The 13,405-nt window shown below is 67.4% G+C and overlaps 1 protein-coding gene across 5 annotated transcripts in view; it reads right to left on the reverse strand.

The window, feature by feature from the left end:
* LRP1 (LDL receptor related protein 1) overlaps positions 1–11,608 on the reverse strand; it is an 83,170-nt gene extending 71,562 nt beyond the window's left edge. For all 5 annotated transcript variants that reach the window (XR_012621031.1, XM_074807831.1, XM_074807830.1 and 2 more), the window contains exon 1: positions 11,467–11,608. Coding sequence is in view for 4 of the 5 variants with exons in the window: in XM_074807831.1 (XP_074663932.1) it covers positions 11,467–11,539 (73 nt within the window). In the remaining variant the exon portion in view is untranslated. The remainder of the gene's footprint in view (positions 1–11,466) is intronic.
* Positions 11,609–13,405: the final 1,797 nt, after the last annotated feature.

The following is a 13,405-nucleotide window of genomic DNA, read 5'->3' on the forward strand; positions in this document are numbered from 1 at the left end:
TTTTCTCCCCCACATCGTCCACCCTTTGTCTTTGAAATTTCAAGAAAAACATCATTTGTTCCTTTTCTGTGCTTTCTGGACTCTTCAGATTTCCCAGAGTTTCTCTGCAGCCACAGGACAGACACCAGCCAAGGGCTACAACCCCCTTGGCTCCTTCATGCTCCCTGCTCCAGGCTCTGGGGTACAGAAGCCATGAGCCAAAATCCCGAATCCCTGCAGGGACTCGGCCTGGTGCAGAAATTTGTGCAGAATTTGCAACTGAGGACTAATGCAAATTTGCCAGGTCCTTCGGCTCCAAAAAGCCAGACAGGGTAATAGAGACATTTAAAATAACAAAACCGAGAGTTTGTAGGCACATTTTTTCAAGGGGAAAAGGAAAGGAAGGCTTATTTGTTTGTTTTGCGTTTAAATACAAGATCTCTAAACAGTTCAAATGCATTTTTGCAATTCTTCCATCCGGCCCCCTTGAAGGGGAAGATTCAAACCAGACCCCGCTCCAGGACGGAGCCGCCGCAGGTATGCGCTGGGCTGGGGGAGGGGCCCGGCCAATTGCTAAGTAAATATTGACTCTAAAATACATTTATTTTTTTTTCCCCTTTTCCTTTCAAGTCTGCCTATTGCATCTAAATCACGAGGCATTAACCTTCTTCAAAAAAAAAAAAAAAAAGGACAATTTTGAGAAGAAAAGCCTCTGCTTCGCCAGAGCCATTTGAACCGCAGCGAAACGCCGTTCGCGGGAAAGGCTCCGGCTGGAAAAGCTGCGGGGATGAGGACGAGGGTGGTCAGGGGGCTCCTGAGCGGGTTTGCTGCGACTCCCCTGATTTTTAGAAACACCAAGGAGGCAAGTTGGAAACAACAACCAAAATCCAACCGAAGCGAAGCGCCAGCAGAACCCCCGGCGCCTTCCCTGGTTCTTCATCTCTGGCTCCTGCTCGTCGCCCCCGGCCGGACGGGGGGATGCTCCTGGGAAGCCGCTGGAAGCTCCGGTCCCGCCTCCCCCAGGGGCACGGCCGGGGCCGTCACCCCACGCATCGGACCCCGCTGCCGGGCGGGATGGGCCCATCCACCCGCTGCCCAGCGCTGCCCAGAGCTCCCGCCCTCGACCCAGCCGTCCCCAGAGCCCGACCGTGTGCCCCGCCGTCCCCTCCATGCTCCGCGCACCCCCCATCACCCACCCGGGTGCTCCCCGCAGACTGGGGCAAACTGGGTCCCTGCACCGGGTACCCCAGGGTGCGCCAGGGACCCCAACATCCCCCCTCGGCTCCGGGGACAACACCCGCTCCCGGCTCCCTCCAGGCAGCAGAGTCCCATGGCCGGGGCAGGGAGGGGCGACACCACCCAGGGGTGCAGGGGAGAAGCCCCGGGGTCTGTCCCCGGCACCCACCCAGCGCAGCCCCCCGACACCTCCGCCACGTGCCCCAGGACGGGGTCTCAGCGGCTGCAGGAGCTGCCAGCGTGGCCCCCCCGGACCCAGACAAAGGAGGAGAGGTGGGGGGAGAGGCTGAAGGGTGGGAGACGTGCCCCCAGGGGAGGGTGGAGGATGGGGGCTGCCCATGAGACCCTGTCCCCGGTGGGGAGGGGGAAGGGGAATAAAATCATATTGTGGCTCCCGAGGGCTGCTTTCATCCCCGAGAGCACCGTGGCCACCTGACTTCAAACAGATCCAGGGGGAGACGATTTAAATGCGAACACGCATCAGGAAATCTGGACACGCTGAGAAGAATGCGCTCCCCCCCTGCCCAGCCCCTTCCCCTCCCGCTCTGCCGTCTTCAGATGAAATGCATTAAAAAAAAAAAAGGGGGGGGTGGGGAAGGGGGGGGAGATTTGCATTTTAAACCAAATTCAGAAGCTGGGAGATCGGCGCTGGAGTGTGATCCCCCTCGTCCCCCTCCTGCCTCTGGCCCCTTGGAGAGGTCCGCAGAAGAATGAGCTGAAAAATGGCAGGAGATGGAACCAGATGAAACGAATCCACAGCATTTTCAGAACTGGAAAAAAAAGAGCTTGATCACACAAAACGTGGTGGGGAGGGGCAGAAGGGGCAGGCTCCAGCCATGCAGTGGAGGGTGTTTCAAGGAAGAATCATGCTTTTTTGATTTCTTTCTCTTTTTGCAGCTTATCTGCAATTTAAATGAAAAAAAGGAAAAAGAAAAAAAGAAAGAAGCATTTGCAGCCAAGAGAAAGGGGCTTAAGTCCTCTCAGTGCAGTTGGCCGGGCTGAGCCACCCCTGGCCAGCGGCCATCCCCGACGGGGGACACCCCGCTCCCCCTGCCAGCGCCGGCCCCTCTCCTTCCCCAGAGCAGGGGCGGGACGGGCAGCGGCTGCGCAGACACACCCCCCCGCCTCCTCTACCTGCTCAGAAAGGTTTATTCCCTTTATTTATTCCAGCAATAAGAAGCGGGATGTTTATACCCTCGGCAGTTGGGAACCCAAACAGAATGGAGTGTTCTGCACTGGAGGCCGTTATTTATGGCTTGTGGCTAAAGCTGATAACGCTCCCTCCAGAGACCGGCCTGCGCCGCCAATAGAGCAATCGCACGTTACAGATTAATAGGCGTTTCATCGGAGTCGGGGCAGGACGCTGCCGGAGCTCCGCGGCAGAGCCCGGGGCCGCACGCAGCCCGCGGGGGCTTTGCCGGGGTGGGAGGGTGCTGCGCTTCCTCCTGCCCGGGACGGGCATCAGCTCGCCAAGGCTTTCAAAGCGCTGGAGCCAGGCCAAAACCATTGGCCTTAATTCATTAGTCAACTCAATTTCGCTGGCTTCGCAAATAAGGACTTTGTCTGAGATGGGGAAACGGAGCAGAGCAGCTATTGTGCCCCGGGAGCGGGCAGAAAGGGCCCTTTGAGAGGACACTCTGCCGGAATAAAAGTCACTTTTATCCCAGAATAATTAGCGTGCTCTGAGTACACTAATTATTCCGGCATAAAGGGACTTTTATTCCCGAGCAGCGCGTCCGCGCGGAGAGCTGCTCTGGATTCTGGTCCACCTGCCGGTGTGAACGCAGCCCCGACCCGCGGACGTGGGGACCCACCAGCCACCTTGGGGTGGGCACCCCCGCGGGTCCCAGGCAGGGTGTACACGGGGGGGGTCCCACCCTAGCCGAGGCAGGGGGAAGCCGCCCCCCTTGCTCGCCCGTCCTGCCCCCCAGGAGACACGGGGGGGCTCCAGCAAGAGGGGGGACAAGGACCTGCAGGCCCAGCCCCATCTCCAGGCACCAGGTCCCCTCCCGCGGTCCCCTGGGGACGCCTGTGCCGCGGGCAGCATCTCCCGGCTTTGGGGAGGACAAGGTCACGGAGCCCCCGTGCCGCCCGCCACCCGCCGCCATCTCTTGCTACTTCAAGGTCTCCCCAGGAGAAAAAACAACCCACAGCAGCACCGCGGCCCTTCCCCACCCCTGCCAGCGCTCCCCCCCGCATGGGGCTTTTGGCTGTCGCCTGCTCCCACCCCAGTCCCCAAAGCAAACCCCACGGGCCCGCGAGGACCCAGCCCCAGCGAACCGCCAGCTCCCAGCCAGGGCCGGGAGGAACCTTCCTGCCCGCGGAGGCCGCGCCGGCGCATTCCGGGCACAGGCCACGTGGCAGCTCCTGCGGCGAGGCGGCGGCGCGGGACAGGGGAAGGTTTGAGGTTTCCCTGACAGCGCGCCCCGGGAAGCCACATCCCACGGCGGCTTCGAGGCGGCTTCGTGGAGCTGCGGCCTGCGGCACCTCAGCATCCCCGGGCGGCTGCACCACGCTGGAGCTCATCCCCGCTCCGCTCCCCGGCCACCACGCTGGCCCCGCACTGGCCCTCCCGCCCCAGACATCGCCCGGGAGCTCTGCAGAGCCCGGCAGCTCCGAACCGGAGCCGGGGGGAATCCAAGATCAGAGCAAACCCTGAAGCCATGTGCGGGGCCACCGCACGACGCCTGGGCTTGTCGCTGCCGCTGCTGCTGGGATCGGCTGCGCAAACCGCAGCGAGGCCCCGCCGCATCCCGCCGGCGCCAGGGGCGGGTCCGCACGGCAGCGCCCCGCTCCCAGCCCCGCTCCGCTGTACTGTAAGAGGTAAAGGGAAAAAAAAATCCCTGGCATGGTGAAATGTCCCATCTGTTTGTAACTGGTAAAAATGACTAAAGAGGAAACCAGTACAGCTACGTCTGCTCTGATGCTGCGTCCCAGACACTACCCTACCCCGTGGCATCTCCACCAGCCTGGTTCAGCTACGCCAGCGATGAACCACTCCCCTGCCACGGCCCAGATGCCCCAGGGTGGGCCCTGAGGTCAGGGATCCTGGTTTGCCTGGTTTTACCTTCTGCAAGTCGCAGAAAAAGAACCTTTAAGATTTTATGCAGCCAAAAGGGTCAAAAAGGGCCAAAAGGGGCTGGGCCAGGCAGGTTTTGAGGGACGATGGCATCGGAGCAGCTGCAGAGGAGACCAAGCTGGTGAGTAAGCACGGGGCAGGCTCCAAATCCACTCGTCCAGGGGGAAAACACGCTCCGGGCCGCAAGAGGAGACGCTGAGCGAGCTCACCCGCAAGGGCCGGGGGCTGCGGCGGGAAGTGGGGCCGCAGCGCAGGCACCGACCCAGGGACACTGAGCCAGCCCCGGGCCACGGGCCCTGCCAGGAGCAGCCCCTGGGAGCAGGCAGGGGACGTGTCCGCGGCACGGACGAGGCCAGAGGCCCGCAGACATTTCAGCTGTTGTTCTCAGGATTGGGGGAGGAAATTTCTCTCCTTGGAAATAACCTGGGAATCGGGAGTCCCCGCTCAGGGGCAAAGGCAGCGGCCGGCCCCGCGACAGAGGCGCAGGCACAGCCCGACTCTCCGCGCAGCGTTTGCCCCCGGTGCCCCGCAGCATCCGCCCGGACCGCTGGGAAGGCGGCGGCCGCGGGAAGTATTAAACCCAAGTGCTTCCTTTTCCAAACAATAAAAGGCACAACACCACCCGCGGCACCGAGCGCCGGGAGGAAACTTCACAGCCCGGTCCCAGCTCCCCACTCCCCACGCCGGCTGCCCAGAGGGACGGGGCCGGCACCGGGCCGGCAGCCACGGCCACAAGCGCTAGCACTTCGGGATCCCGCTGCCCCCCGGGTCGGAGCCGCCCTCAAGTGCCGCATCAGCCGGAGCCGCCGGGTCCGGCCAAGGGGCATCGATGGCGGCAGCTGGGGACGGGCAACGCGCTCGTCCCGGGACGAGGCCGCCCCGAGCGGGCGTGGGGGCACAGAGACAGACCCACCATCAGCGCCCCAGCCTGGCGGAGCGGAGAGGGGCAGGGGAGCGCCCCGCTGCTCCCGGTGCCGCAGCATCGCACTCGTGGCACAAGCGTCTGCGTCCCCGCGCAATCCTTGAGGCCACGATATTCAAATTCTGAGCACAGCGCGAAGAGAAAACCACCGGGCACATCCGCAGGGCGCCAGCGCGTGCCGCTGCGGACCGAGGGGCTCTGCCCCCCCTGAGCTGCAGGAGAGCAGAGTCGGGGGAGACCAGGAGGGACTCGGCCCCGAGAGCCGGACACGAGGTGCAACGCCCCGGCGCAGCCCATCTCGCCAGCGGCACGAGCAGTGGAGACGCTCGGCTGTTCCCCAGCCACAATGAGCCGCTGTGTGAATCCGGGACCCAGCGAGTGCTCGGTCCCCGCACTCAGACGGCTGCGGCGGCGCCTGCAAACAAAGAGCTGCACCATATTAAGTAAATGGACTAGATTGATGCGTTTCAAAGCTCTCAGCAGATTAAAATAACAATTTGCCTGGCAGCCCACGGCAAACAAAACCCAGCCACCCCCAGCAAGGCCAGGGCAGGGGAGGAGCCGCGTGATGGCTCAGAAAGCCTTCGTCCTCCCCAGCTGAAATCCTCCTCCTCAGTTCGGTCGCCAAGGGATGGACACCAGAGTCACGAGCCCAGCAGGAAGCCCAAAAGCAGCAATTACTTCCCTCGCCCCCCCACGCCAGCAGCCCCGTTGTTTAGCAAGCGAACCGCACGCTGGGGGTTCACCTTGCCCTTCACCTGCCCATCACCACAACCATCAGTGCCCGCCCATCCTTGCCACGGTCTCATTTAGAGAAACGGCATCTTGCAAGAGGCTAATTAGTCCACTCAATTAAAGATGCAACTTCCAACTCAATTAGACTCCCTCCCAGCCATCTGCAGTTCCCACTGATGCCTCAGTCCGCACCTTTCGGACATTGCAGACCTGCTCTCACCTTCCCCGCAGGCTGATGCTCCCTGGAGCCGCTGTTGCTGCTCTTGTCCCTCCCCTCAGTCCCACCGGAGAAGCTCCGAGATGGCACAAGGTCATTATCCAACACCTCAGTTGCCAACCCCACCAGCTCTTTGCTTCAAGCAGTGCTGGGACCAACTCTGACCCTGCAAAGCATCTGCATGACTGCAGCTCCAGTCCGCTCCCTTCCCCTGGCTCAGAGAGGACACTGCGAGTCTATATTTAGCCCTAGAAATGGCTGGACTGCGTTGGGGAAAGCAACCTCACACAACAGAATAACATCCAGCAAAACAGTCCTCACGGCCCACCCAGTACTTTTCCTTCTTAAAATAAGAGGCACAGAGTGAAGAAAACAAGAAGTTTGAGCTGAATTAGAAAATGCTGAAAATATTTGCTGCTGCTTGCCGCTGGCAGGTCGGCCTGCCAAGGTACATTAAATGGAAGTGACTGGAAAGTTAAATCAACAGCAAAACCTGGTCTGTAAATAGCTCGAGTCGGTCTTGCACTGGCTTGCAAAATCCGAAGGAGGGGAAACGCGTCCCCTCGACAAGAGGCCGCGGTGCAACGGAGCCGGCGGCAGACGGTGCTGGACACAAACCCCCCAGGGGCTCAGCGAGGCCGCGGCACGTGCCGCCCCCACCCCAGGCGCCACCGGCCACCGTGGTCACTCACTAGGTCCCACGCTGGGGGCAGCAGCCGTGCCCCAGACCCCCGAGACGGGGCCACCCCCCCCCCGGCACACACCGCACCGGGCCCAGCACCAACGGCACCGGCTGCTCCCCCGGCACAAGATAAAGCTCGTGGGCCTCAGCCAGCTCTTCTGCAACACGGGGCCCAGAAGGGCGCACACCCCCCCACTCCCCGTCCTGGGGAGCAGCACCCCCACAGCGGCGGCTCCCGGCTGGGGCAAGCGCCCTGCACAGAGGGACGCCCCCTCCGGGAGGGGACAGATAAAACTCAGCCCAAGCACAAGGGGAGTCTTGTCCACCCGGCGGAGCGGGGACCGCAGGACAGAAACAGGCCGACGCATCCACCGCTCCCCGGCTGAGCCAGCCACAGGCCGCCGCCACCAGGAGCCGACACCGTCTCCGGGGAGCCCATTTCCCACCCCGGGGCCGCTGGATCCGGCCGTGTTTCAGCCCAGCCCGCGACTTGCTGAGATGCGCCGGGAGCAGAAGGACTGTGCGCTTGGCCGAGGCGCTGCGGGCCGGGCTGGGGGTCGGCCAGGGGGTCTGGGGGGCACGGGGCAAGAATTCTGTCTGCAGGGTCGGCACGAAGAAGGTGCTCAGCGTCATCTGGGAACTGAAACCATTTCAGCGCCTGGAAGAGGAACCTCCTGCCCCACGACAACGCTGCGGCCTCGCCTCCTGGTTACCAGCGCGCTAATAGTGCCGACTCAGCAGGACCACGGCACAGCCTGTCCCACCCCCGGCGCTCGACGGCTCCCGAGGGCCCGGCCGTGGCCGCCCCTCCCCAGGCTGTCCCACAGTTTCGGGAAGCACCCCCGTGCACCCCCCCCAGGGCAAAGGGCACCCGCAGAGGCACGTGCTCCCTGCGCTGTTTTGGAGAGGCTCCTCGGGGCCCAAGGCCACCCCTGGGAGCACGGGAAGTCACCCCAAAGGCACGGCCAAAACCCCAAGGGGACCGCAGGCAGCCACAGACACAGGCTCAGCTCTTTGTGCCTCCCCGGCCACAAAACCCCCCGCTGCGGGCGCCCGTCCCCGGGGGGAAGGTGTCTAGAACAGGGGCAGTGGGAGCACGCGGGCAGCCCCGCTCCCTGCGGAGCGTCCCCGGCGCTCGCGAGATGGTGGCGAGGCCTCGGCAGCAGGATCCACCTGACAGCCAGAGCAGCTCCCTCCTCCCCGCCACTGGCTGCCGCCGCGCAGGGACGAGCTGTGCAGGAACCCGCTGGCGGAAGCGCGGTACCGGGCAGCCCACGGCGCATGTGAGCGCAGCCCCACAGACCCTCACGCGCCCAACGTCCCCGCCCGGCCGCCGCCGTCACCTTGGTCAATGGCAACGATGCTCCCGGTATCCAGGAGGGCAACCAGCCCTCCCCACCGGGGAGCCACCGACCCAGTACGGGCTGGTGGTGAAGAGGAACCGATTAACGCCGAAGCAGAGTCGGCTCCTCCAGAGACGAGGTGCTGGGGGCCAGGGCCTTTGAGGAACAGGGGGACCAGGGCGGTTTTGCTCCCCACCAGCCCGACAGGTACTCGACGCCGGAGGAAAAGCATCACGGGCTGGAGGGCTCAAGCAGCCCCCACACCTGCCCGGTTCGCAGGCTGCCACGGAGCACACGGCAACGGCACGGAGAGAAGACAAGGGGCGAGTGGTGGGGCTGAGAGACCCAAGGCGAGGGGGATGCCACAGCTGTTCCCACCTCCGCACCACCCACGACGCCTTGAAACAGCTCTGCAAGCTGGGAGAAGGCAACGCCCCGGTTTCACCCCAAAACGGGCAGCGCCGCCCCGCTGTGCCAGGGACGCTGCTCTCGACGTCAGCGCACATCCCCCGACAGGGAGCACGCGGGACGGGGACGGGGCCCGGCCCTCTCCTCCAGACGCCGCAGCAGCACGGGGCACGCTGGCATCCCGCAGCACAGCACCTCCCGCGCAGGGGCGAGGCCCCGCGGGGCTCCCGGGAACCCCAAGCTCCGCAGGGCCGAGGGTCTCCCCGGGATGCTCCACGCGAGGATGCCAGGCACCCTCCCGGCCCCACCAGCGCATAGAGGAGCCCCCAGCCAGAGACCTCCTGCTGTGTCCCCCCAGCAGCCCCCCAACACTCCCCTCTCCACCTCCGCTGAACCCAGCGTGGCTCCGGGCACATCCACGCGCACCCAGGGAAGCGGCACGCACACACACGTGCACACACACGCACACATGCGCACAGGCACACACACATGTGAGCACACGCACACACACGTGCGCACACGGGCACAGGCGCTTCCCGTCGCGCATGCGACGCTCCAGACCACCAAGGCGGTGAGAGGGAGGGGCTGCACCCGAACACCGCAGCCATCCCCAACCGCAGGTATTTCCACAACAGAGGCAGGACACCCCCGCCTGCCCTCGCTCCTCTCCCGACGGCCGCCCAGCGCTGCCCGATGGCGCACGGGGCCCGGGGAAGCGGAGCTCAGGCAGACAGGAGCCCCACACCGGCGCCCTTTGTCCCCCTGGAAGAGCTTCCCCACCACCACCCCCCCCGGACTTTGCCTCCCCCTTCTCCTGCAGCCGAAGCCAGGAACAAACAAACAGCTTCCAGAGCTGCCAACCGAGGCAGCAGGCATGGGGGGTCGGGCCTCTGGACAAGGATGGGGACCCTGCACCCCACTCCCAGGGGCACCCGGGCAGCACCGGCTCTGCCATGGCCCCCCCCAGCCCCACCGCACCCCGCTCGGGCAGCGGGAGACCTTCAGCCGGGGAAGCAGAGCCCGGCCAGGGCGGCCAGGCCCAGGTGCCAGCCCAGGTGCCACCTCCTGCTTCCCCCCAGCCCCGCCGGCGCAGGGGGCTCCGAGAGCCCCCTCCGCATCCCCCCGCACGCAAAGCCACCCTGCTTTGTCCCCAGCTCTCCGGAGGAGCCCTCGCCCTGCTCGGCCCCCCAGGGCTGCGCGGGGTGGGACGGCACCTTCACCCCCAGCATTGCCCTGCGGGGAGCCCCTGGGCGGGGAGGGGGCTGCCGCGAGGAGGGGGCGTCTCTGCCCCGGCTTTTGCCCCGCTCCAGCTCACGGGGTGACGAAGAGGATGGAGGAACTTCCTCCAGCACATCATCGTGCTGCAGCCTCGTTTCCAAAGGCAACGCAGCTTATGCAACGAGCGGTGCCCGTCCCTCCCGCCCCCACGAACTTCTGGATCTGCCACCGCGGGGACGACGCGTCCCAGACCTGGGGTCCCTGGAGGCGGGGGGTGACCCCGGCGGGCTCAGCCGTCCGCCACCCCCCGCCCCGCCGAGCCGCTGTCGGTGCCCACGGGCCGACCGACCCCACGGTGACGGGCGTCCCTGAGCGGGGGCGGCTGCGAGGTGCCACCAGCGGCTCCGCTCCTGCCACCCCCTGCAAGGGACACGAGTAAAGCGCCCGAGCCCCGGGGGTGCAAGGAGGGGCCGGGGAGATGGAAACCGCAGGCTCCAGCCTCCTGCGGCCCCAGACACTGATCTGGGGCAGGGATCTGGCGCTCGCCCGGACCTCTGCCTCCTCCTCCATCCCTCCGGCCTGGTGACGGCCCAGGCGCTGCCACGACACCAAACGCCAGCAGCTTCGCCCGGTTCGCCCCAAGGTGGGCAAAGAAAGGGGCAGCAAAACCCTCCCGAAAAACCCCTCCCCAGCCGATTGCTCCCGTCTGTCCGTCTCTGGCCTTTGCCAGGTTCCCACCAGGACGGGGGGAGCCCGTCCGGGGGAGCAGAGCGCCAGCTCAGAGCCCCCATCCCGCTGCTTTTAGAGGGGAAACCGGCCCCTGCCCCGCGCGTCGGGGCATCGCGAGGAACTTCGCCACCACTGTCCCCCTGCTCCCTCGGCCGCCAGCTCCGGCGCCGGCGCTGCCAAGAGCGGCCCCTCGTGTGTCCAGAGCCCGGCCACCGGCCCCGCGAGCCCGAGGGGCCCGTGACCGAACGGGTCGGTGCGGGAGGGGACGGGACGTGCGCAGCCTGGAAAAAAACCGCCTGGCAGGAGCGGCCGGACAGACAGGCAGACAGACAGACAGGCGGACAGACAGCCCCAGCGCTGCGTGAACGTTTTCCCAGTGCCACCGGTCCAGCCACGACCGAACTCCGCAGCCGGGCTGCGGCGGCTCCGGGAGCTGAAGCGGCCCGGTTATGCAAGAGCGGGAGCGGGGGGGACCCCGGCCCACGGACCCCCGGCCCCTGGGGAGCCCCGGCCCCGGCGGCGCCAACTTTCCCGCTTGGCTGTGGGGAAAACTTCGGATTCCCGAGGAAAACGGGAGGGCGGGGGGGCTGAAAGGCTCCAGAAACCGGCCGAGGGGGAGAAAATGGGGCGAGCGGGCGGGCGGCCACCGCGACTGCGGGGGGGGGGCCGGGGCGGGGGGCGCAGCCTGGCGCTGCGGCGCGGCCGAGGGGCGCGGGGAGGGACGCGCCGCCCGCGCCCGGTGCCCCCCGGTCCCCCCCGTTTCCCCCCTCCCTCCCGCGGCGCGGCGGGGCCCGCTCTGCTTTGTCACGGCGGCGCTGCCCGCCGCCCCCCGCCCCCTCCCCGGCCCGGCCGAGCCCCGCCGCTCCCCGCGGGGTCTGGGGGGGGGGGACACGGGGGGCCGGGACCCCCCGGACTCACCGTCGAGGGCGCGGGCGGCGGGCGCGGCCAGCAGGGCCAGCAGGCACCCGGCGAGGGCCAGCAGTGGCCCCATGCCGGCGGCGCGGCGGCGGCTCCTCACCGGCTCCTCACGCCGCGGTGCCCGCGGGGCGGCGCGTCCCGGGCCCGCGCACCGACATCCGCGGGGGGGGGGGCGGGCGGGCGGGGGCGGGCGGGGGAGGGACGGGACGGGGCGGGCGGGGCGGGGGAGGGGCGGGCGGACCCTCCGGGCTGGGCGGCGGCGGCGGCGGCGGCGGCGGGGGAGGAGGGGGCGGGGGCCGGGGGGCTGCGCGCGCGCCGCCGCGGAGGGGGGGGGGGGGGGGAGGGAGCGCGCGCCGCCGCCCGCCTGACGTCACCGGGGGGAGGGGAGATGGAGGGGGAGGGGAGGGGGTGCGGGGAGGCGGGGGGTGCCCGCGGGTTGGGGGGGGGGGTGTGTGTCATACGCGGCGGCCGCGCGGTGCGCATGCGCGTGGGGTGCGGGGTCTGCGCCCCCCGGGCGGGCAGGGGCAGGGTACGGTGTGTGATGGGGTAAAATGGTGTAAAATGGTGTAAAACTGGAGTAGAGATGGTGTAGAAATGGTGTTCAATGGTGTAAAATGGTGTAGAGATGGTGTAGAGATGGTGTGTGGGACACGGCGAGCTGTGGTGCGGGCAGGGATATGGGGGAGCGCTGGTGTGGGTGGGTGTAGGTGGGGTGTAAGTGGGGTACAGGTGGGGTACAGGTGGGGGGCGGGCAGGGGCACGCCATGGTTTGGGCAGGGGGGGCGTAGGCAGGGTACGGGTGAGCTCTGGGTGCGGTACAGATACGCTGTGGGTACGGGCAGGGGAGGGGGATGCTGTAGGCAGGGTACGGGCAGGGGCAGGCAGGGGAGGGGGATGCTGTAGGCAGGGTACGGGCAGGGGAGGGGGATGCTGTAGGCAGGGTACAGGCAGGGGAGGGGGGTGCTGTAGGCAGGGTACGGGCAGGGGCAGGCAGGGGAGGGGGATGCTGTAGGCAGGGTACAGGCAGGGGAGGGGGGTGCTGTAGGCAGGGTACGGGCAGGAGCGAGCAGGGGCTGCCTGCGCCCCCGCGATGCCCCTCCAGGCCTGGTGCCCCCCCCGCCGCAGGCCGCCCTGTCCCGTCGGACCGGATTCCCGCCCCCCCCCCGCCCCAGGAGACCCCCCGGCGCTGCCCGCCACCGCCGCCATGACGTCAGAGCCAGAGCCGTGACGTCATTCATCTGCCACAGCACCGAGCGCTGCCCGCCGGGGGCCGAGGCCGGGCGCTGAGGGGGGAGATGGCGCAGCCCCCCCCGAGTGATGTCACCTGTTAAAACAGCGAGGTCACACGCGCGCCCCTGCCCCTCCCGGTGCCGGCAGGAGCGGGGGGGGGGGCGCGGGGGGAGCAGCCCGGGGGAGGGGGGGCGGGGGGGGCTGCTGCGCCAGATGTTCGGGAGGAAGCTCCAGATGTTCCGGGGAAGGAACTGCAGAAGGGCCGGGGAGAGCACAGCCAGGGATGCTCCGGGGGGGGTCCGGAGGGCGGCTCCGTGCCCCCCCCATCCCCCCCCCCCCCCCCCCGCGCCAGAGGCCCCGGAGGTTGCGCAAGGCCCGCGGAGGGGGGGGGTGGCCGCGGGTCGCCACGATTCCTCCCACGGTGGCCCCCGGCCAGCGCCCGCCCGGCGGCTCCGCGCAGCCCCTCCCCACGCACAGCCCCCCCCGCCGGGCGCTGCTTCCCCCCAGGGCAGTGCCCCCCGCGGCCCCCCAAAGCTGGGGGGACGAAGGCCATTGTCGCCCCCCGGAGCCTCGCGGGGGGGGGGGGGGGTGTCGGACACCGGGCAGTCACGGAGGGTCCTGCTCCAAAGTCCCCCCGGGCCAACGCGCGGCCACAGCTCGTCCCGCCGCGGTCCCGGGCCACCGGGGGGGGGCGGCTGTGAGGGGGCCA

This window comes from Strix aluco, chromosome 27, assembly GCF_031877795.1.
Source record: "Strix aluco isolate bStrAlu1 chromosome 27, bStrAlu1.hap1, whole genome shotgun sequence".
Classification (NCBI taxonomy): Eukaryota; Metazoa; Chordata; class Aves; order Strigiformes; family Strigidae; genus Strix; species Strix aluco.